General features: G+C 40.3%; 1 protein-coding gene across 1 annotated transcript; it reads left to right on the top strand.

The window, feature by feature from the left end:
- Positions 1-17949: 17949 nt before the first annotated feature.
- On the top strand, positions 17950-20536 carry LOC130934260 (uncharacterized). The gene is made up of 2 exons (XM_057863846.1): positions 17950-20397; positions 20498-20536. Exons 1-2 carry the CDS (start codon positions 17950-17952, stop codon positions 20534-20536), a joined length of 2487 nt encoding a protein of 828 aa, XP_057719829.1.
- The last annotated feature ends 3870 nt before the right edge of the window (positions 20537-24406 follow it).

Here is a 24406-nt window from a genome sequence, read left to right as displayed (position 1 = left end):
ATGTTTTTACAACAAGTCGAAAAAACAATGAAAGCATCATTTTTGTGAGTTAGGAAATGAACCCATCTGAATCTAGTATAGTCATCAACCACTACTAGTATTTTTCATTGAATTAGTATTTATTTGAAAATTATTTACAAGTTGATAATTAAATGATATGTCAAAGATAATTATTTTGTATTTAATTTGTTTTTAAATTATTACTCTGTTCCCTAATTTCATTAAAATTACTAAACTACCCAAAACCCTAATTCCCAAATACACGACACTAACCCTAATTTCACAAACACTCCAGTTACCCACCCTATTGTCATGCTGCCATCCCCTGTAATACCCTACTACACAGAGCTTTACGCTTAAGTCGTAAATCAAAGGTGGCGAGGCATTACGATACCTAAAAATAAAAATATGTACATATATTTGAAAGATAATTTAACTAGGAGTCTGTGAGGAAGAATAACAAAATACTAATCGTTCGCACCTGAAACATTAAAGATAAACAGTGTAGGATACAAAAACATATAATTTGGAATAAATACATGATACATATTTCATAATTCAGTATTTCATAGAGCTACCGGCAAGTGCACCGGGTTGTATCAAGTAGTAAATCCATGGAGACTGAGTGTCGATCTCACGAGGATTAAGAAATTAAGCAAGCAATAATTGATTTAATGTTCTAGTCAGATGGTTCAAAATGACTTAAAGGAAAATAGAATAAAAGAAGTAAATAATAAGAACGTAAATGGCAAGAATAATAGAGTGCTAAAAATGTAAGGTGGATGAATCGTAAATTGTATGAAATTAAAGACTGGAAAGTAAAGAGCAAGGAATTTATAATAATCAATTAATTAGAAATTAAAGCAAAGTTAAAATTAAGAAACTGAAGGTAAATATATTAATAACTTGCAAGATAAGAAAGCAGAAAACAATTAGTGATATGCTATGAAATAAAGACATTAGGGATTAGGGACGTTGAGTCATGCTAAATCAATGATCCTCACTTCCCTCTTATTCATGCAATGTTAGAACTCTGGTAGATCATAAATAACTGAATTCCAATTCCTTGAAAATTCAATTTCTCTAAACATGATTAAATGCCAATTCCTTTATCTAATGCTCATGAAAAGAGGTGAAGCATAAACCTGATCCTAAACCACAGAATCTTTTAAGATCCCAATTCAGATTGATTACATGTAACATATTAGGTGTTGAATCAAAATTAAAAGAATTATGAGAGTAGAATTTCAAACAGAATAGTTATGATTTCTTTTCCAAGACTCTCATAGAATTCTGATAGATTCAATCCCTCTTGCGATAGAATTGAATCCGTGAAGTGCAGAAATTATCTCTTAGATAAATAAAGCTTGCATTGACAAGAGAAGAAAATGAACTTCAATTCCTTACAATTCAACAGAGCTCCTCTTCCTAATGAAGAGAGAGATTAGTGTTTCATAGCTAAACGAAGTACAAAAAGAAAAGAGGAAAATGGAGGAGAAAAAGTGGGAAAGTGCAAAAGAAAAGTCCCTTGCTGAAGTGTTCTCTCTAGGGTTATATGTAACTCTCAACTCCCAAAATGGCAACCCAGATTCAATTTAAAAAACACAAATTAATTCTAATAAACTCTTCATCCTCAAGCTTGCAATTGGGTCTATTTCTTCAAGGATACTGTGCCCAAAATTGTCAATTGAAATGATGTTGAGTGGCGTGCCATGTAAGTGCCACTTTGGTGGCACCCCCAAATTGAAGACCCTATGACACTGGCCCAGCGTGCCTGAAGAAAGGACCTTTGCGTGGTCTAGAATTCAGAATAAATTCCCATTGCAAGTATAGCTTCTAAACCAACAAGAGTCCTTTCTTACAAACGTTTTGGTTGTCACAAGTAACAAACCCCTTTAAAATTGATAACCGAGTATTTAAACCTCGGGTCATCTTCTCAAGGAATTGCAGAGAGGTGTTCTTATTATTGGTTATGCAAAGATATATTTTGGAATTTTCAAAAGAGTTGAACAAGTAATGTAAAATAACAAGTCGTCAAAATAAAAACTAATAAAGCTCCTGGCAAGGTATGAGAACTGGAAGTCTTATCCCAGTTATCCTTATCAATTGTGATGAGAATTGGATTTTTCTCCCACTAAGTCAACCTCTAACTATGAAGGTAAGTCAAGTGGATGAATTAATTTTGATTCCTCAGGTCCTAGTCTTTCCTTGGGAAAGGCTAGAGTTATTGGAACTCGAATTAATTCTTGAAGAATTTCAATTTTCAGTCAACAATGAGTTTGATAACTCAAGAGTAACCAATTAATCAACCAGAGCCAAAAGGTAGAAAATCTAAATTATCTATATAAATAAAGGAAAGCAATCATAAATCTGAAATACCTCGAATTATATTCAATAGAAAGTTAGATTGAACATAGAAATCCATAAGCCAAATTGGCAACATCAAATAATCAACTAAAGTAATAAATAAAAGTAGAAAATAAATTAAAAGAACATCGAACATGTGATGAAGAAGTTGAAATCCTAATCCTAATCCTAATCCTAAATCCTAAGAGAGAGGAAAGAACCTCTCTCTCTAAAAACTACATCTAAAACCTAAAATTGTGAGTAATGATTGAATTGATGTCTTGGGTCTCTGCATGTTCCTGGACTTTAATCTGTGTTTCTGGGCCGAAAACTGGGTTGAAATGCGGCCCAAAATCTGTGCCAGCGACTTCCTCGTCATGCGTCCGCGTCGTCCACGCGTTCGCGTAACTCAGTATTTCTCGTACCACGCGTGTGCGTCGTCCATGCTTTCGCGTCGTTCGTGCAGCTTCCAATCTGCGCGGTCGCGTCAGGCACGTGAGCGCGTCATGGTAATTCCTTCTATTTCGCGCAGTCGCATGAGCCATGCGACCGCGTGACTTCTCGCTAGTCATCTCCTCAATTCCTTGTGTTCCTTTTATTTTTGCATGCTTCCTCTTCATTCCTTATGCCATTCCTGCTCTATGAAGCCTGAAACACTTAACATACAGATCACGGCATCGAATGGTACGAATGAAGATAAAAATATACAACAAAAAGGTCCTTAGGAAGCAGGTTATTAATCATAGGATATTTTTAGGAAGGAATTGTAAATACATGCAAATCATATGAATAAGTGGGTGAAAAGCTTGATAAAACCAATCAATAAAACACAATATAAACCATAAAATAGTGGTTTATCAACCTCCCCACATTTAAACATTAGCATGTCCTCATGCTAAACTCAAGGAAACTAAATAAATGAGTAGGGAAAGGCAGGACTCATGCAATGCAACCTATGAATGTGAATGCAACTACATGCTAAAATGATTCTACATACTTGGTGAAAAAGTAAATAAATCCTTCAAGAATAAATATGAACTGAATTTCAATAATTTAATTCACAAAATACAATACAAATAACTTGCAAGAAGAAGATAGCTCATGAAAGCAGGGAACATAGAATTAAGCCCTGAACCCTTAATGTATATCATTTTAACTCTCAAGTGTCTAGGGTCAATTCTCTCAATTCTCTACTAATCTTTCTTTCTATAGCTTGCTCTTCATCTAACAATCAACAAAAATTTAATGCACCAATACACAAATCAAGAGGTCTTTTAAGGGTCGTAATGGGGTTAGGGTCAAGGTAGGATTGTATTTGGCCAAGTGGACTAAAATCTGAATCCTTAATTAACTTAAACTTTCCACCTAACTTAGGACAATCCATATAATCATAATACAAGATCTAACTTCCCATTAACTGTGTTTTCCACATATTCATGCATCCTAAATTTGAGTTCAGTACATATGCATTGATACCAACACTTACTTTGGGGCATTTTGTCCCCTTTTATTATTTATTTTTTTCTTTTTATTTTTCTCTTCTTTTTTTATTATTTTTTTTTATTTTTCTCAATGCATATGATTAAAGTATTGAATGCAATAATATGTGCTCAACTATTATTTTGCACATTTTCACTAAAATATACAACACCCAATTATTCAAACCAATTATTTTCAAATCCAACTTCCTCACACTTAAATTGTGAGCACTTTTACTAGTCTAAGCTAATCAAGGATTCAAATTAAGGACATTATTTTTTTCCGTTTAGAGTTAGTAATGAGCTAAAGTAAAGAACAAATGGGTAAAATAGGCTCAAATTGGTTTGCAAAGGATAATAGAAGGGTAAGGCCATATCGGTATGTAAGCTTAGTGAAACAAGGCCTCAATCATATAAGTGCATGCATACATCAAACAGTGGAAATATAGAATTAAGCAAGACAAAGATCACAATTTTATAGAGAAAAAACACACACCAAAAATAAAATATTGGTTGATAGAATGCAACCAATAAAATAGGCTCAAAATTTCACTGGTTTTGTGTGTTCTTAGCTCTAAATCATGTTCCAAAATAATATTTCTTCACACAAGTTTTTCAAAAAGTTTTATTCAAATTAGTGAAATACTATAAAAGGTTTCTTTGAAAAAGAAAATATTACTCCAACCAAGTGGTAAAATATGCATAAAATCAAGAAAATATGCAATCAAATATGCAAATGCAACAATGAAAATTTAAAATTGGTGTTGAGAAGGGACTAACTTACCCGCGGAGATCGGTATCGACCTCCCCACACTTAAAGATTGCACCATCCTCGGTGCATGCAAAGATGTGCAGGTGGCAGAGGTTATGGTTCCTCAGCTGTTGCTCGTTGTAGAGGCTTTCTCCTTACCCGTCCTGGTGGCCATCCTGAAAAGGGAGAAGAGAAAGGGACATGAAGTCAAAGGGATAGAGCAAAGAAGAGGGTAGTATGAGTGATAATTATGCCAAGTAAGGAAAATAGTGAATTAAAGACATGGTCGCTATTCTATATGATTAGTTCAACAATGGAAATATAGCAAGGCAGAGTATTGGATGCAAGATGTTTATTAGCATGCCGGCAAAGGCATGAGTAGCATAGATCAAGCATCAAAGATTAAAAATGTATTATTACTCGTAACAAACCGACAATCACGATTGTATTGACAATTATAATTAAATAATAAAATGTGGAAAGGGTTTTGTGAAAAACAGGCATTAAAGTAGTAGGATAACATAAAAGTAGTGCATGATGCCATACGGGCTTTTTCACAAACACATAGCATGCATGGTAAATAAGTTATTGAAAGTATTCAATTGAACATGCAAGCAACCTTTTAAAAAGTTATATAATTGTCAAATAATTCTTTGAATAATCCACAAGCAAAATAAATAAATTTCTAACACCAATGAAAATAATGCAATGAATGAAACTATGCAAATAAAGTAAATGGAAGTGAAGAGGGATGAGAAGAAGAAAGTAAGAAAAGGAAGAAGAAAGAAGAAAAGAAAAAAGAAGGGAAGAAAAGAATTAGACATAGGGAAGAAAAGATAAGATATTTGGCTGCTCTGGATATGCTGTGCGCCGCTTGTGAGGCGGACGCGTGAGTGACGCGCTCGCGCGGATATCTATGAGATGACGCGGACGCGTCATCCACGCGGTCGCGTGGAGTGTGATAAATTCAAGTGACGCGGACGCATGGGGCACGCAGACGCGTGACTCGATTTATGCTAGTGGCGCGAGCGGAGCCTCGCATTCGCACAACTCTCTGTGTAAATGCATTTTGCCAAAAATCTGGGTGACGCGGTCGCGGGGGGGACGCGATCGCGTGGATGGCCTATTTTAAAAAATGTCGCGGACGCGTGGGCCACGCGTTCGCGTGGGCCACGCGTTCGCGTGGTAGGACTTGTGCTTCTAGCACGAGTCCAGCCCAATTCCAGCTCAACTTTCGGCCATACACTCTTTTTACGTCGATTTACAGGGCACGCGTTCGCGTTGGTGACGCGGACGCGTGGGAGGCATTTTTCCCACATGACGCGGACGCGTCAGCGACGCGGTCGCGTGGATCAATTTGTGCCAAAGGCACGCCTCCAGCCACGCTCTCGCGTGACTCTCTGTCCAATTTTGTTGTCTTCTCAATGCACCTATGACGCGGACGCGTCGGCAACGGTGTCGCATCGCGTGCGTGATTTTTTTTATAATTCAGTATGCAGAATGCAATGCTTAATATGAATGCTATGCATGATTCCAGGTTCAATCAAAACTCAAAAACAGACTAAAATTAAAATAGAAAAAGGAACGGTCATACCATGTTGGGTTGTCTCCCACCCAGCACTTTTAGTTATAGTCCTTAAGTTGGACATTTGGCGAGCTCCTTGTCATGGTGGCTTGTGCTTGTATTCATCCAAAAATCTCCACCAGTGTTCGAAATTCCGGTAGCCTCCGGGATCCCAAACTAGGCGCAGAAAGCCTTCAAGTAAGTTAAAGCAAGTGACATGGCCCCAAGAGTGTTGATTGCCAGAATGAATTCCGGGGTCCCAAACCTTGCTTTTGCACCCGTCTTCTTGTTGATCCTTAGTGTTCCAACCGGGTGGCAGGCAATCTGAATTCTCACTAAAGTGGCCAAACAACTTCCTAGACATATTCAGTTAAGCTTTACACCAACCTTTGCGTTTAAATTTTGAGCATACAACCATGTTGAACCTTGTAGGATAACTACTACCACGGACCATCTTTCTCTTACTCTTGATGCCACAAAGAGCTCTAAGTTGACCATCCGTCTCCAGTAGTCCATATTCAAGTGGAATTAGAAAGCTAAGGGATATGAATTTTACCCACTTGATTGTTGTGTTGGACGGTAATGGCTTTGGGGGAGAGGTCTCCAACAGCTTTGGCAGGGTGATTTCAAGCTCCATTCCCTTGTGCTCTTCCCTGACAACTTTCACTTCTTTGCAAGCTTCTTCAATTTCAACCTCTTCCTCTTGGTAGCTTTCTTCCAATTCAACCTCTTCTTCATTGTTTACCAAGGGCATGGGAGGTTGTGCTTCTTCTTCTTTAAACTCCATCTTTTGATCAACCTCTTCCAAGTCTTCAACCATGACATGTCTTGGAGGTTGTACACCCTCCTCAACATTAATTTCAAGCATCTTGGAAGGAGGCTTTATGAATGGACTTTCCAATGGAGGGTCAGCATCTCCTAAGTCTTCAACCACTTCTTCTTCTTCAATAATTCTGGCTTCCTCCACTTGTTCCAGCACAAATTCATTCTCCTTACTGTCCACCGGAGTTTCTAATGTCTCCTTCATGCTACGTTCTTCATTAGATTGTCCACATGAAGCCATGGGGGTTCCTTGAGTGTCTGAATGTCTGGAAGCTAATTGATTTATCGCTTTATTCAATTGACGAAGGGTTGCATGAAATTGATATACTCCTTGAAATGATCCTTTGACTCTTGTTCCTCCTTGATGATTACCTTTCCATGACAACTCCCTTCAATTACTCCTTCATCTTCAAGGGTCTCTTCTACCTTCACCTTTAGTGCCTCCTCTAGCTCCTTATGAAGTATAGATTCGCAAAGATGAACCCTTCTCTCTTGTTCCATGTCAATAGCATCATTGGGATCATGTTGCTCTTGGATTGATGGATGTGGGTGCCCTTCCATGGATGGTGGTGATGGGATGGGTGGATCATTGTGTGGTTGAGATGGAAGTGCATTGGAGCTTGAGGGTTGATTGTTGAAGGTATTTGGTGGTCCGATTTGGGCGGTGAGAGCTTGTATAGTAGAGTTTAGATCGACAAATGCTTTCTCCGTGGAGGTTTGGGGTGGATAGGAGGGTTCATTTGTTAGGAGAAAGGGTTCATGGTAGGAAGGTGGTTCATCATGATAATGATAAGGAGATGGTGTATATTGAGGTGGTGGTTCTGTGTATGGTTCATTTGGTGGTTGGTGTGGTGAATAAGGATTGGGGTCATATGGAGGTGAATGGTGGAAAGGGGTTTGTGAGTGTGGTGGTTCAAAGCTATGTTGAGGAGGTCGTTCATTGGCATATGATGGGGCTTGTTGGTAACTACAAAGGGGTCAACCATATCTATCAGCTTGGTATGCATTATAGAATGGTCTTTGTCCATGATATCTTGGAAGGTGTTGTCGCCTAAAGGGTTGATTAGCTCCTCTTGGCTCCGTCCATCTTCGATTGCTTTGACCTTGATGCATATTCCTGTTATAACTTCCTCTTCCTGCAACATAGTTGTAACCAGACTCATAGCCAAAGGGGTGAGAGTTCATAGTAGTAGAAGAAAATAAAAACAAAACTAACAAAAAGAAAATATTTTGAAAAAGATATAATTTTTGAAAAAAATAAGATAGGATTTTGAAAAAAAATATGATTTTTGAAAAAGGATAAGATAAGATAAAAATTTTTAAAATCTGAATTTTTTTTAAAATATTTATAATAACCAATAATAAGGCACACGTTTGCAATTCCCCGGTAATGGCGCCATTTTGAAGAGAGGACCTTTGCATGGTCTAGAATTCAGAATAAATTCCCGTTGCAAGTATAGCTTCTAAACCAACAAGAGTCCTTTCTTACAAATGTTTTGGTTGTCATAAGTAACAAACCCCTTTAAAATTGATAACCGAGTATTTAAACCTCGGGTCGTCTTCTCAAGGAATTGCAGGGAGGTGTTCTTATTATTGGTTATGCAAAGATATATTTTGGGGTTTTCAAAAGAGTTGAACAAGTAATGTAAAATAACAAGTCGTCAAAATAAAAACTAATAAAGCTCCTGGCAAGGTATGAGAACTGGAAGTCCTATCCCAGTTATCCTTATCAATTGTGATGAGAATTAGATTTTTCTCCCACTAAGTCAACCTCTAACTATGAAGGTAAGTCAAGTGGATGAATTAATTTTGATTCCTCAGGTCCTAGTCTTTCCTTGGGAAAGGCTAGAGTTATTGGAACTCGAATTAATTCTTGAAGAATTTCAATTTTCAGTCAACAATGAGTTTGATAACTCAAGAGTCACCAATTAATCAACCAGAGCCAAATGGTAGAAAATCTAAATTATCTATATAAATAAAGGAAAGCAATCATAAATCTGAAATACCTCAAATTATATTAAATAGTAAGTAAGATTGAACATAGAAATCCATAAGCCAAATTGGCAACATCATATAATCAACTAAAGTAATAAATAAAAGTAGAAAATAAATTAAAGGAACATTGAACCTGTGATGAAGAAGTTGAAATCCTAATCCTAATCCTAAATACTAAGAGAGAGGAAAGAACATCTCTCTCTAAAAACTACATCTAAAACCTAAAATTGTGAGTAATGATTGAATTGATGTCCTAGGTCTCTGCATGTTCCCAGACTTTAATCTGTGTTTCTGGGCCAAAAACTGGGTTGAAATGCGGCCCGAAATCTGTGCCATCGACTTCTGTAATTCTGCAGATCGCACTGGTCACGCGTCTGCGTTGTCCATGCGTTCACATCATTCAGCATTTCTCGTACCACGTGTGTGCGTCCACGCTTTCGCGTCGTTCGTGCAGCTTCCAATCCGCGCGGTCGCGTTAGGCACGCGAGCGCGTCACGGTAATTCCTTCTATTTCGCACGGTCGCGTGAGCCATGTGACCGCGTGACTTCTCCCTGGTCATCTCCTCAATTCCTTGTGTTCCTTCCATTTTTGCATGCTTCCTCTTCATTCCTTACGCCATTCCTGCCCTATGAAGCCTGAAACACTTAACATACAGATCACGACATCGAATGGTACGAAGGAAGATAAAAATATACAACAAAAAGGTCCTTAGGAAGCAGGTTATTAATCATAGGATATTTTTAGGAATGAATTGTAAATACATGCAAATCATATGAATAAGTGGGTGAAAAGCTTGATAAGACCACTCAATAAAACACAATATAAACCATAAAATAGTAGTTTATCAGTGCCACTTTGGTGCCATTCCCAGATGCGTGAGCATCTTATACCCTTTTTCCAGTTATTTTTATATTGTTTTTAATTAGATTTTATTTACTTTTAATTGGTTTTAGTAAAAAAATCACCTTTGGATGCTACTTTGAGTTTTTCTTGTGTTTTTATGAATTTAGGTGAAATTCGGAGTGTAACACCCTAATTACCCTAAGCCTTACTTCTAGTCGTAAAGTGGTGCACGAAATTGTGATCATCAACAATGGCGCTAAAAACTTGGTAGCGCTCTCAAACGTGAATCACACTTAGTCACAACTCCGCACAACTAACCAGCAAGTGCACTGGGTCGTCCAAGTAATACCTTACGTGAGTAATGGTCGATCCTACGGAGATTGTTGGTATGAAGCAAGCTATGGTCATCTTGTAAATCTCAGTTAGGCAGATAGTAAATGTTATGGAGTTTTCGAATAATAAATAAAGCAGAAAATAAAGATAGAGTTACTCATATAATTCAATGGTGGGAATTTCAGATAAGTGTATGGAGATGCTTGTCCCTGTTGGATCTCTGCTTTCCTACTGCCTTCCTTCAATCCTTCTTATTCCTTTCCATGGCAAGTTTTATGTAGGGCATCACCGTTGTCAATGGCTACATCCCATCCTCTCAGTGAAAAAGGTCCAAATGCTCTGTCACGGCACGACTAATCATCTGTCGGTTCTCGATCATGTTGGAATAGAATCCCTTTATTCTTTTGCGTTTGTCATCACGCCCAACAATAGCGAGTTTGAAGCTCGTCACAGTCATTCAATCCCGGAATCCTACTCAGAATACCACAGACAAGGTTTAGACTTTCCGGATTCTCATGAATGCCGCCATCAATTCTAGCTTATACCACGAAGATTCTGATTAAGGAATCCAAGAGATATGCGCCCGGTCTAAGGTAGAACGGAAGTGGTTGTCAGTCACGCGTTCATAGGTGAGAATGATGATGAGTGTCATGGATCATCACATTTATCATGTTGAAGTGAAATGAATATCTTAGAATAAGAACAAGCGGAATTGAATAGAAAATAGTAGTAATTGCATTGAAACTCGAGGTACAACAGAGCTCCACACCCTTAATCTATGGTGTGTAGAAACTCCACCGTTGAAAATACATAAGTGATGAAGTTTCAGGCACGGCCGAATGGCCAGCCCCCAAATGTGATCAAAATACGAAAAACCCAGATTTTCAAAATACAAGAGATGATGCAAGTCTATTCCTATTGCAGGTAATGAGCTCATTTATCGGTTTCGATCCACACCCGATGCTATCCAACTCGCAAGTCAGATAAGGCAGTCCAGCGGCATAATCTCTGCAAGATTCCAACCTCTTGCAGGCGTTGATTCTCCAACTGAACTATGCCGAACATGACTTCTGCATGTGACCCATGTTCCTGGAAGCCATTCCACATTTACGAGCATCCCCGCCCAGTCATTGACATCCAAAGCCCACAACTTAACATTTTCATATCGGCACCATAACTATTTACTTTCCATCACTTTCTCGTGACTTTTCAATCATTCTCATATCCGGTGGTAGACAGTCTTTTAAGGCTTTTTCTTTATCTTTGTCATCTGCTCTCTTGTGGCAGAGATTCCTTTAGTTAATACATTCTTTTAATTCTTTTTTCTCTGTTATTTATTGAATTATATTTCGACTTAACTCAGTAATTTTTGTCTAGGTTTGCACTACAAAACTTTTATTTGTTTGTGGTAGTTTTTTAATGGGAGTTACTAAAAACCTCCATAATATATTTTATTTGTGGCAAATTATAAAACCTCCTTAAATAATTAACAAAAACTCCCATTTTTATAATACTCCCAATCCAATCAAATTACAAAAAAATCCAATCTAAACAAAACTCACCCATACAAAAAAAAAATCAAAACAGGGCTTCAAGATTCTAAAACCCTAGAATCTCAATGTCAGCGCCACCGCCACCGCCACCGCCACCGCCATTCTTCTCCTTGCCGTTGTTGCCGTCATTGTCTCCTTCGTCAACGCATCACCGGTGGAGTTATGAATAGAGAACGAGGTGATCGTGGAGCCTCTCAATTCGTGAAGCTCTCCTTAGATCTTCTGCTTCTTCGTCGTCTTCCACGATGGGTTCTTCCGCTAGTTTTGCTTTTGCTCCGATGGCTTGAAGCACTTAGAGAGCGGTTTCAGTGCGGACTCGGTGGGACTGGCTGAGGAGATCTGGAAGCCGAGCGAGCGGGAGTCTCTGGAAGCTTCGATTGAAGCTGCGTTCGAAGCTATCAGATCTTGTAGAACTGAGTCTTATGTCGTTCCAAGTCATTGCGGTGAGAATTTTTTCCTAATTTGCTCTTGTTTAGTTTGGGACTTAAATTTTCTCACTCACTTCCGATCCGAATTTGTTCAGACAATCTCCGTGTCTGTGAGAGAGGTGAATTGAATTTGAGATCTCTATTAACTCCAATTTGTGCCTAGTTCAGCTTCATACGGATACTTTCTCACTTGCTTCTATGATTTCAATTATTCCAGATTGCTATTTCTGCACCTCTTTTGTGGATTTTGTGAACTAAATTGTGGAAAATGCAAGAATTACAATCCTTAACTCAAGCTTCTCACCACTTCCAAAGTGAACGAGCTTGTAACCAAATCCTACTAGCTTGTCATTATTCTTCCAGGGGACTTACAAAGTAAGCACGTTTACTCACAAACTTCTCTTTTTGATTCATTTTACTTCTCTTAAGATGAGATATATATATTTATTGAACTGTTTATCCTTTGTCTGAATGTCTTTTGCTGAGACTAGATCAATTAGTAGGTACTCAGCTTTGAATAAAAATAGGTAAATAACTCATTAAGCATAAGCTATCTAAGCAATAATAGCAGTAGGTAATTTCAATTTTCAAACTCTCTATGCTTCTGTACCAAGATAAACTCAATGCATACATGTAGATTATTGCACTGCTAAAATAAATTGATTGTTTACTTTACTTTATAATTGTAAACAAACATACTTAGTATGAACATTCTTCTTCCAGTGCCAATTGTATATAAAGTTGATCGTCTTCGAGATGGAAAGAGCTTTGCTACGTGGAGAGTTGATGCAATTCAAAAGGGAAATATTGCGTTCACTTTGTTGGCTTCATTTCAAGTAATTTTTGTTTTTAAAGATAGTATTGAATGGACTTTCTCATGCAACAACAACTGAGACATGTTCATTTAACATATTCTCTTTTATAAATTTAGAGTATGCTTTAATTTTAGACTTATATATTATTAGTGATTATTAAGCTTTAATTCTAGACTTTGGCATCTATTAGAACTTATATGTGATTTGTGTTTTAATCTATGGTTTAACTTTTGGATTGACTGAATTTATAATTAAAATTTTGATGAGAAATTTGTATACTTTTAGACTTATTAAAGAGTTTTTTAAATTTAAAAATTAAAAATTTCTCATCTAACCATTCTTAATTAAAAATATGTGAAAATCAGGCAGGTAAGGTTGAATATATGACCAATTAGCAGTAGTTACAGTAATGTTAATTCTTATATATTGTCTTGTCCATCCTATGTCAATTTTGATTTGATTCTCTTTGCAATAAAATACAGGATATGAGGTAGCAAGCCAATAAAACTGGAGAAGTTACTACACCAATTATAGTAAGGTAGCTAGTTTTATGTTCCTACAATAAATAAAGTGTTTAATTACTGTATTAGTTTTTATAATCTTATCAAATTTTTAATTAAATTCTTGTATTTGAGTTGGAAGATAATCCAAATAACATGATTCCACTGATCTCCTCAATATGCTATGCTATATAAAAAACTAAATTTATTAGCTAAATCTAATCATTCTTTGTATTTCTCCTTCAGTTTATTCTTTTGATATAGTACCTGCATCTTAGACAGTCTAACTCAATTTCTCCTGCATCAGATCTCATGTTGCTACTGAGGAGCATGTGAAAGAAGTAATAAGGCCTTTCATCCTATCTACAATGGATGCTGCTCGGTCTGGAATACACCAACAAATCAGTCTCACACCAGAAAATGGAAAATAAAATAAAGGTTTGGCTTGTGTTTAATCCTTCTTCTCTCCCTTAATCTAGCTTCATATCCTGACGGATTGTGTCTGCACAAATGAGCAGCAAGCGGAAACTCAGATAGGACGCATGTTTCTAACACTGTCATGTTATATAAACTCTTTATCAAAGGTAACATTTTAAGCTTTTTATTTATTATGTGCTTGATAGTTTTATGTTTAATTATTAGTATAATGACTAATTATTTTGTATGCTTAACAGTTTAGTGTTTGTTGATATGCAGTCATGCCAAGGGGCAAACGTATAAAAAAATCCATTGAAGTTTGTAGATGAGAGAGAAAAGTTTTATCTGATCCTGGCACCGGTGAGTTAGTTAACCGATACCTGTACTCAGATAGGACAACTTTTTTGAAACTGCTTATTGTTCTGTTGAGAAAGCAATCAGTTACAAGAAGTTTTAAGTTATGTTGGTTTATTAGTGTCTCATAGATAGGTGTCATCTTTTGCTATTGCTTTCTCCAAAGACTTGCTTTGCCAAATAATCTTTTGTTTAACAGGTGTTTTATCAAACCAGAAATCACTTGCTATTGCCAAGTGAGCAACAGAAGTACAGGAAACCATTTTCTGCAGAAGACTATGCTAGAGTATCCACGTCACCAGAAGTAGGAGCAAATGAGTCTTTAGCATGTAAATTGATAAACTTTCTTCACTTTGAGTTTATTTTGATATCCAAAGGATACATTTTTTATATTAACATTCAATATAGATTCTACTTGAGCTAATCTGTTTCATACATTTTCTACAGTAAAAACTTAGTAGGCGATTTATTATTCACCCATCTAGGAGGAATTCCCCGACAATAACGAAGGTATGTACCATTACTGCTCAAGCTTTTCTGAATCCATGTTAATTTTTGTATGTATTACTGCTAAATGTCATGAAAAAATAAAATCTCCTTCGTTGATTAAACTCTCTCTTGTTTATTTAATTGTCTCTCTTTAGCCTCTCTTGGTATAAACCTCCTCAAGAGACGCCACTATTGCTTTCTCCCAAGTGAACTTTTGCAAATCTATAGTTACATGTACTTGTGCTTAAAAACTTACTTAACATTCTATGCGGATGCGGTGCTTTTTTGGGTCTTGTTGGCACTTTTATTTCTAAATATTCACAACTGCAAAGCATTCCTCATCATGTAGCAGTTTTATAGCCATAATTTCGTTGCTTTTAGATTCAGAGCAACCATCATGAGGTTGTTGCAGATTTAGTGCAGATAAGATTTGTTGCTAGGAGATCATTGGTGCTAGCAATGGACATTAGAGAACAAATATTTGAGACTTTTATGTAGTTAGATGATATTGAAACATTAAAGTTGTTGTTTTGTTTTAATTTTTTGAAGAAAAACAGTAATAGTTATGTAGAACTATACCATATGTAATTATGTTTAGAACTATTGACATTGAGAACTTTTATATATATAGAGTTATATACTTATATTGTCTTATATTGAGAAATTATTGTTGTTTTGGTGTTATTGAGAAATTATGGAGCTATAAAAGATTTAGTTTTTAAATTGTAATATTAAAAAATAAATTTTTAATTTGAGTAGAGTGTAAATGAGATGGAATTAATGAATGTTTTGAAATTAAAAATAAATAAATAATCAAAAGGTTTGTGGAAGTTTAAAAATCCCACAAAATAGCTAATATTTGTTAAATTGGAAATTTATTTGTGGGGGTTTTAATCTACCACAAAAGTGATTTAAAACCGACATAAAAGATCAATATAAAACTCCCACTAAACACACACAAAACCTCCACTGAATAAATTATGAGGGTTTTAAAAAACCTCCACAAAAGAGCTCGTGGCACCTCAAATTTTGGGGATTTTGAAAACTCCCAAAAATCATTTGGTGGGGGTTATAAACCTCCACAAATTGACATAAAAACTGCCACAAATAGCCAAATTCCTTGTAGTGTTGGCTTCCAGTGCCATAACCTCTGTAAGAAACCTCTGTCTTACAAGTCCAACTCTCTTGAGCCGATGTACGTAAACATAATAACCTCTGTAAACATCCTTGGTGTTACAGGTGAGGCTCTCTCTAGCCAATGTATGTATTGATAACCTCTGTAAGCAAACTCTATCTTACAGGTGTGACCATCCCCTGGATTGACCGATATATCTCTGGAAAGTAAATCTCGGTGGACTCATTACCATAACTCTACTTATCACATTTTTTTTTCATTCTTTCTTTCTTTTCTTTCTTATCATTCCACAATATAAATTATCTTTGCATTATTCCCTCACCTTTCCCTAAGTGTCTTATAGAAAGAGAATTAAAGATTCTTAATTTAGATTTGTCTTTCTAAAACTTTTAGGGCAGTTTTCTACTTATCTTTTTAGTGTATCATAAATAACATAATATGTTTTAAATAAAATATTAATGTATAATATGTTTAAAAAATACATTGATAATAATCTTAAATAAATTAATAATGATAATAATGATTTTTTTTATTACCCAAAACTTATTAACTTGACCTTTATCATTAATCTTTTATAAATTATTTTGCATCTTTGAGCTTTCTAAAATATTTATATTTTTACCCTAACATATTTTATATGTTATTAAAATATTCTTACATATAATATAATTGCCAAAATAATATTGCATTCTTTATAAAATACCTATTTTATTCCTGAACTTGTTAATTATTAACTAAAATACCCCAAAACGTAGATAATTATAAAACTAACATCAAGTTTTTATTAAATTACCATTTCAATCTCAAATATAAATTTTGTTTTCATGATTATAGCTTTACCAAAGGTCCGAATCCTATTCCCAAAATTCTTCAAGTTTTCTGCTTGATTTTTAAGTTCATTTTTGAGCTTTATAATTACCGACTTTTCATAACTTTTAATTTAATCTTTCGACCATCAGAACGCATTAATATTTTTCAGTATTTTCAGATAAATTCGTCCAAAAATTCACTCAAAATAGTTCGGTTTTGATCTGAAACCACCAAAGCCAAACCATAATCTAAAAAATAACAATAATTCAACCAAATTCAACATAAAACTCAATCAAACTCAACAATAATCAATCAAACTAACATTCACTTATCAAATTCATATTTAATTATTATAAAATTATCAAACCTACCTCCGTATGAAATTAAAACAACGAAAACTCCGAAAAAATTTTTTGATCGAGCTGCTGAAGAAACAAACGTCAGAAATCGTCTGTACTTCATAGAACTCTAATTGACTGAACACAAAGGGAAGGGGAGCTATGTCACTATCAACTTCTACCGAACAAAAGTGATGTCAATGTGTAGAAGAGGAGGATGCGAACACTCTTATCAGATTAGATATTTTATTAGAGTTACAGATCTCAAAAAATCAAACACCGAAGGTTCATGACTTCCATAGAATCTCTCTTCTCTCACTCACAGTCTCTCCCTTCGTTTTCCCTTTTGGTTCGGCTGAATGGAAATAAAAGAATAAAGTGATGATGATGTGGTAGCAAGGGAGGTGGCATGTGTCACGATTTGGAGCTGTTGAGTCAGCGATTCAAGTTATAAATATCTTAAACTGATAATTATGAAAATAGGATATATTAAAATACAAGTAATAATATATATAATATGAGTTACTAATATAAATAATGTTATGGCCCGGCCCAAGGTCCACACGGGTCGACCTGGCCCGAGTTCTACCCGACCCGGATGCCTGCACTCCGACCGACCCGGACACGCGTCCTGTACGGCTCACACACGGCTGCATGGCAGCGTCCTTGGAGAATTGGGCCTGACCTCACGTGGGGCCCATTACTGACATGTATAAAAGGGGAAGATTGGCTCTTCCCCCGAGGTACGTCACATCCTCTCACTTATCACTCTGCCCGCCTGCACATTACTGACTTGAGCGTCGGAGTGTCTTTGCAGGTGGCACCCCCCTCAGCATCTCTCCAAGACAAGTGCTCGGCTATCCGGTAACCCTCCTACAGTGCGACCCAGATTAAGACGTCCTCACCCCTTCACTTATCCACCCGATCTGTCAGGAACCCGACAACCGAACATTGGCGCCGTCTGTGGGGACGTCTAAATGGAAGTTGTACTGGGTCCCGGCGACCAAGGCCGGGCTGCCGGAGCGGAGGGGGCAGCCTCCGTCGCCTCGCAAGGGGGGCGGCGAAGGTCCCCCCATCGACACACGAGGACACGCCCATTCGGAGGAACGGGCGGCGATAGCGCCATAATAATGCAAGAGCTACGCCACAGAGTCCAGAACCTGGAGCGACAGCTTGCCGACCGGGAGCGGGACGGACGATCTACCGATCCGAGCTACACCCCGTCTCCCTGGAGCGAGGAGGAAGACTCTCGCCGAAGCCGCCTGCGGACGGAAGCGGAGAGCTCACGGGAGGAGTCACCCATAATGAGGAGACGAAACGACACGATCATCTACTCCCGCGGCAGACCGACCCATCGGGCGACAAGAGGTCGCGAAGACGGAAGAACGCGACAACCTGTGATAATGGGCGCCACCCCGTTCCACCGATCTATCCTCGAGGTCCGGCTGCCGAAACACTTCGACAAGCCAACGGACATGAGGTACGACGGAACTCAAGACCCTCTTGAACACCTCACGGCCTTTGAGACCAGGATGAATCTAGAGGGAGTAGGCGACGAAGTAAGATGCCGCGCCTTCCCGGTGACCCTAGCAGGACCAGCGATCAGATGGTTTAACGGCCTCCCTCAAGGTTCCATCTACAATTTCGCAGACATCAGCCGCGCATTCCTGGCTCAATTCACAACGCGAATAGCAAAGGCCAAGCATCCTATCAACCTTCTCGGGGTAACCCAGAGACAGGGAGAGCCGACCAGGAGGTACTTAGATCGGTTCAACGACGAATGCTTGGAAATCGACGGCTTAACCGACTCGGTAGCCAGTCTCTGCCTGATGAACGGCCTCCTCAATGAGAACTTCCGAAAACACCTTACCACGAAGCCGGTTTGGACGATGCAAGAAATCCAAACGGTGGCCAAAGAGTACATAAACGACGAGGAGGTCAGCCGAGTCGTGGCTGCCAATAAGCGGCAGTCCGGTTACGGCCAGGCTCGGCAGTCCGGTGGCGACGGGGAGAGAGCAAAAGAAAAGGTTAGGGAGGAAGCATCAAACAAAGCTCCTAGGCCGTTCCCTCGAGTCGGGAAGTTTACTAACTACACTCCACTCACCCTCCCCATTGTGGAAGTCTATCAACAAATAGCTGAGAAGGGAATTCTTCCGAAGCCCCGACCACTAAAGGATCGCACGGGTGGAAACAAGAACCTTTATTGTGACTACCATAAGGGATATGGCCATCAAACACAGGACTGTTTCGACCTGAAGGATGCATTAGAACAGGTGATAAGGGAAGGAAAGCTAGCAGCGTTCTCCCATCTCATCAGGGAGCCGAGAAGGCGTTATCGTGATCAGGACGAGGAAGACAAGACACGCTCGGCCAAACGGCGACCGGAGCCCGAAGATAGAGACCATGGCCTCACGGTAATAAACGTGGTAACGGCAAAAAACGCTGCACCAAAATCCCGGTCGGCACACAAGAAAGACGCCAAGGTTCTGGCGATCTCATCTCCACCTGTGCAGAGTACCAAAAAACCTCCGTCCATTTCTTTCGGCCCAGAAGATCAATGGTTCAGCGACGCCCCGGAAAACCCTCCCATGGTCATAACGGCCAGAGTGGGAACCGGCCTCGTCAAACGGATCCTTGTCGACACTGGGGCTGATTCAAACATCATGTTCCGCAATGTGTTCGACGCACTGGGGCTGAAGGATACCGACCTGACGACCCACCAGCACGGGGTTATCGGGTTAGGCAACCACTTCATCAAACCGGACGGAGTCATTTCCCTACCGATCTCGGTAGGACAGATGCAAGGCCGAAGATCGGCGATGGCCAAATTCGTGATCCTCCGAGACTCCACAGCCTACAACATCATCTTGGGAAGAAAAACAATCAATGATTTTGAAGCCATAATCAACACCATGCTACTAGTTATGAAGTTTGTCACCGATGATGGATCCATAGGGACCATAAGAGGAGACCTCGAGACGGCGGTCGCTTGTGACAACGCCAGCCTTTCCCTCAGAAAGAAGTCCAAGGAAGCATCTGGCGTATTCCTAGCCGACCTCGATGCCAGAGTAGAGGACAACCCGAGGCCGGAACCAGAAGGGGACCTGGAGAAATTTAGCATCGGTGACGAAGGGGAAAAGTTCACATTCGTTAACAAGAACCTCCCACATGAGTTGAAAGAGCCTTTGATTGAAATGATAAGGGCCAACAAAGACCTGTTCGCATGGACGCCAGCCGACATGCCGGGCATTGATCCACAAATCATCTCACATCACCTAGCCGTCAAGCCGGAAGCACGCCCAGTGGCTCAACGAAGGAGAAAGATGTCGGCAGAAAGAACAGAGGAGGTAGCCAAGCAAACGGCCGGCCTCCTAGAAGCAGGCTTCATACGAGAAGTGGACTACTCGACGTGGCTCTCAAATGTGGTATTGGTGAAAAAACACAATGGCAGATGGAGAATGTGCGTGGACTACTCTGACCTTAACAAAGCATGCCCCAAAGATTGCTTCCCCCTCCCCAACATAGATGCACTCGTCGACGCCGCGGCGGGGTACCGATATCTGAGTTTCATGGACGCCTACTCCGGTTACAATCAGATACCGATGCACCGACCAGACGAAGACAAAACGGCGTTCATAACGCCAGGAGGAACTTTCTGCTACAAGGTAATGCCGTTTGGCTTGAAAAATGCAGGGGCGACATATCAAAGGCTGATGAACAGGATATTCCACGACCTCATAGGGAAAACGGTCGAAGTTTACGTGGACGACATCCTGGCAAAAACAACACGACCTGACGACCTCCTAAACGACCTGGCAAGTGTGTTTGCGTCCCTCCGTCAACATGGTATGAGGCTGAACCCCCTCAAGTGCGCCTTCGCCATGGAAGCCGGCAAGTTCCTGGGATTTATGATAACTCAGAAAGGGGTAGAAGCCAACCCGGAGAAATGCCAGGCAATACTTCAGATGAAGAGCCCGGGCTGTGTCAAGGAAGTCCAGAGGTTGGCAGGGCGATTGACATCACTTTCCCGGTTTCTCGGGGCCTCGGCGACAAAGGCCCTGCCATTCTTCAACCTCATGAAGAAAGGGATGGCGTTTGAATGGACACCCGCGTGCGAAGAAGCCTTTCAACACTTCAAAGAAATCCTAGCGGCACCTCCCGTTCTCGGGAAGCCAAGGGACGGGGAACCACTGTACCTGTACCTCGCTATAACAAGCGAAGCCCTGGCCGCAGTACTAGTGCGGGAGGACGGGAGGACCCAACAACCAGTCTACTTCATAAGCAGGGCCCTACAAGGAGCAGAGTTAAGATATAGCAAGTTGGAAAAGCTAGCCTTAGCACTCCTAACTTCCTCGAGAAGGTTAAAACAGTATTTCCAGAGTCACTAAGTGGTCCTCAGAACGGACCAAGGGATCCGGCAAGTTCTCCAAAAACCCGACCTGGCGGGAAGAATGATGACTTGGTCCATCGAACTCTCTCAATATGACATACGGTACGAGCCCCGGCAAGCCATCAAGGCGCAGGCCATGGCGGATTTTTTGGTTGAAGTAACAGGAGACCCAGGCGAAGACATGGGTACACGGTGGAAGCTCCATGTGGACGGAGCCTCCAACCAGACCTTCGGAGGAGCCGGGATCATCCTAGAAAGTCCAAACGGGGTCGTATACGAACAGTCGGTCAGATTCGAGTTTCCCATCTCGAACAACCAAGCAGAATACGAAGCCCTCATAGGAGGCTTGACCCTAGCAACAGAGGTCGGCGCAAAAAGGCTGGAAGTATGCAGCGATTCCCAAGTCGTCACTTCCCAAGTAAACGGCAGCTATCAAGCCAAGGACCCCTTGTTGCAGAAGTACTTGGAAAAGGTCAAAAGCTTGAGCCAAAAGTTCGACGAGGTCACGGTCCAGCATGTACCCAGAGAAAGGAACACACGAGCAGACCTCCTATCAAAATTAGCCAGCACGAAGCCAGGGGAGGGAAACCGGTCTCTCATCCAAGGCATGACAAGGGAACCTACAATTGCACTACACATAACAACCCTAAGTTCTTCATGGCTAGACCCCATCACCAACTACCTAGAACACGGCCAAGTCCCTGGTGACGAAAAGGATGCGGTGAAATTAAGGAGGGAAGCGGCCAAATACGCCGTCATCCAAGGACAGCTGTTCAGAAAAGGGCTCAGCCAACCCCTACTGAAGTGCCTGCACCCCGACCAAACGGACTACGTCCTCAGGGAAGTCCATGAGGGCTGCTGTGGGCACCACATCGGAGGCAAAGCCCTAGCAAGGAAGTTAATCCGAGCTGGGTACTACTGGCCGTCGATGATGGCAGACTCCAAAGAGTTTGTCAAAAAATGCATTAAGTGCCAACAGAACGCCAACTTTGCCAAGGCACCGGCCTCCGAGTTAAGCCTGCTAACGACCTCCCGGCCGTTCTCTCAGTGGGGAGTCGACCTCTTAGGGCCCTTCCCGGTCGGCCCGGGGCAGGTCAAATATCTCATAGTAGCGATTGATTACTATACCAAATGGATAGAAGCCGAACCACTGGCTAGCATATCCTCGGCCAATTGCAGAAAATTCATGTGGAGGCAGGTGATAACAAGATTCGGGATACCAGAAGTCGTCATCTCGGACAATGGCACGCAGTTTACCGACAAGAAATTCACAGAGTTTCTCAGCGGCCTGGGTATAAGGCAAAGGTTCTCTTCGGTAGAACACCCTCAGACGAACGGACAAGTGGAGTCCGCCAACAAGGTTATCCTCTCAGGGTTGAAAAAGAGGTTGGACAATAAGAAGGGTGCTTGGGCCGACGAGCTAGCGTCGGTCCTCTGGTCTTACCGAACAACTGAGCAGTCCTCCACCAAGGAAACTCCTTTCCGGTTAACGTATGGGGTGGACGCGGTAATACCCGTAGAAATCGGAGAACCAAGCCCACGACTTCTTTTGAAAGGGGTGGAGGAAGCCGTAGAAAAGGACCTGATAGAGGAAGCCCGAGAAATGGCCCACTTGACAGAAACGGCGCTAAAACAAAGAGTGGCGCTCCGCTACAACACCAAAGTGCTCAAGAGGGAATTCGAGCCAAACGACCTCGTCCTGAGGCGAAATGATATCGGCCTGCCGACCCCCGGAGAAGGCAAGCTGGCGGCCAACTGGGAAAGCCCATATAGACTCAAGAAAGTGATGGGAAAAGGAGCATTCAAACTAGAAAGACTCGACGGCAAGGAAGTCCCGAGAACTTGGAATGCGGACAACCTAAGAAGATTCTACTCCTAGAGGAAGGGCCGGCGCACCGACCAGGCTAGCTAAGTAGTCGTTTTGCTCATTTATCTTTTGAAATTCTCATAGCGATTTATGTGTCCTTTATACGACTGCTGAATAAGACATACTTGTGCAAATTCTCCATTCTTTTATCTCCGTTTTTCAGATAAATCGTCTTGTCATGACTAACGACAACGCCTAACCCGGGACTGATCACCCCGGGAGGTCATCAACTACCATTATAACGAACAACTACGCGAGAGCCCACGGGCCGCCGGTATAAACAACTATGAACCAAAAACGGTTACTAGAAGCGATAACCCAATCGGACAATGATGAGCGGATAATTTATACGCTTTTTGGCATTGTTTTTATATAGTTTTTAGTAAGTTTGAGCTACTTTTAGGGATGTTTTCATTAGTTTTTATGTTAAATTCACATTTCTGGACTTTACTATGAGTTTGTGTGTTTTTCTGTGATTTCAGGTAAATTCTGACTGAAATTGAGGGATTTGAGCAAAACTCTGAAAAAGGCTGACAAAAGGACTGCTGATGCTGTTGGATTCTGACCTCCCTGCACTCGAAATGGATTTTCTGGAGCTACAGAACTCTAAATGGCGCGCTCTCAACGGCGTTGGAAAGTAGACATCCAGGGCTTTCCAGCAATATATAATAGTCCATACTTTATTCGAAGAATGACGACGCAACTTGGCGTTGAACGCCAAGTACACACTCCTTTCTGGAGTTAAACGCCAGAAAGACGTCATAATCCGGAGTTGAACGCCCAAAGCACATCATAACTCGAAATTCAACTCCAAGAGAAGCCTCATCTCGTGGATAGATCAAGCTCAGCCCAAGCATACACCAAGTGGGCCCCGGAAGTGGATTTATGCATCAATTACTTACTCATGTAAACCCTAGTAGCTAGTCTAGTATATATAGGACCTCTTACTATTGTATTAGACATCCTGGATGGTATTTTCTATCCTGTGATCACGTTTAGGGGCTGGCCATTCGGCCATGCCTGGACCTCTTGCTTATGTATTTTTAACGGTGGAGTTTCTGCACACCATAGATTAAGGGTGTGGAGCTCTGCTGTACCTCAAAGATTAATGAAGTTCTATTTTCTTTTATTCAATTCTCTATCTTATTCTTATTCCAAGATATTCATTCGTACTCAA

The sequence above is a fragment of the Arachis stenosperma genome, chromosome 6, assembly GCF_014773155.1.
Source record: "Arachis stenosperma cultivar V10309 chromosome 6, arast.V10309.gnm1.PFL2, whole genome shotgun sequence".
NCBI classification, from domain to species: Eukaryota; Viridiplantae; Streptophyta; class Magnoliopsida; order Fabales; family Fabaceae; genus Arachis; species Arachis stenosperma.
This window is presented reverse-complemented; position numbering and strand designations above follow the sequence as displayed.

Bases quoted from the DNA above. Each gene is read 5' to 3' on its own strand.
- LOC130934260 (XM_057863846.1), top strand. From the start codon at position 17,950: ATGGAAGTTGTACTGGGTCCCGGCGACCAAGGCCGGGCTGCCGGAGCG. The intron at 20,398-20,497 runs GTATTGGTGAAA...TCCCCAACATAG, and splicing joins CGACGTGGCTCTCAAATGTG to ATGCACTCGTCGACGCCGCG.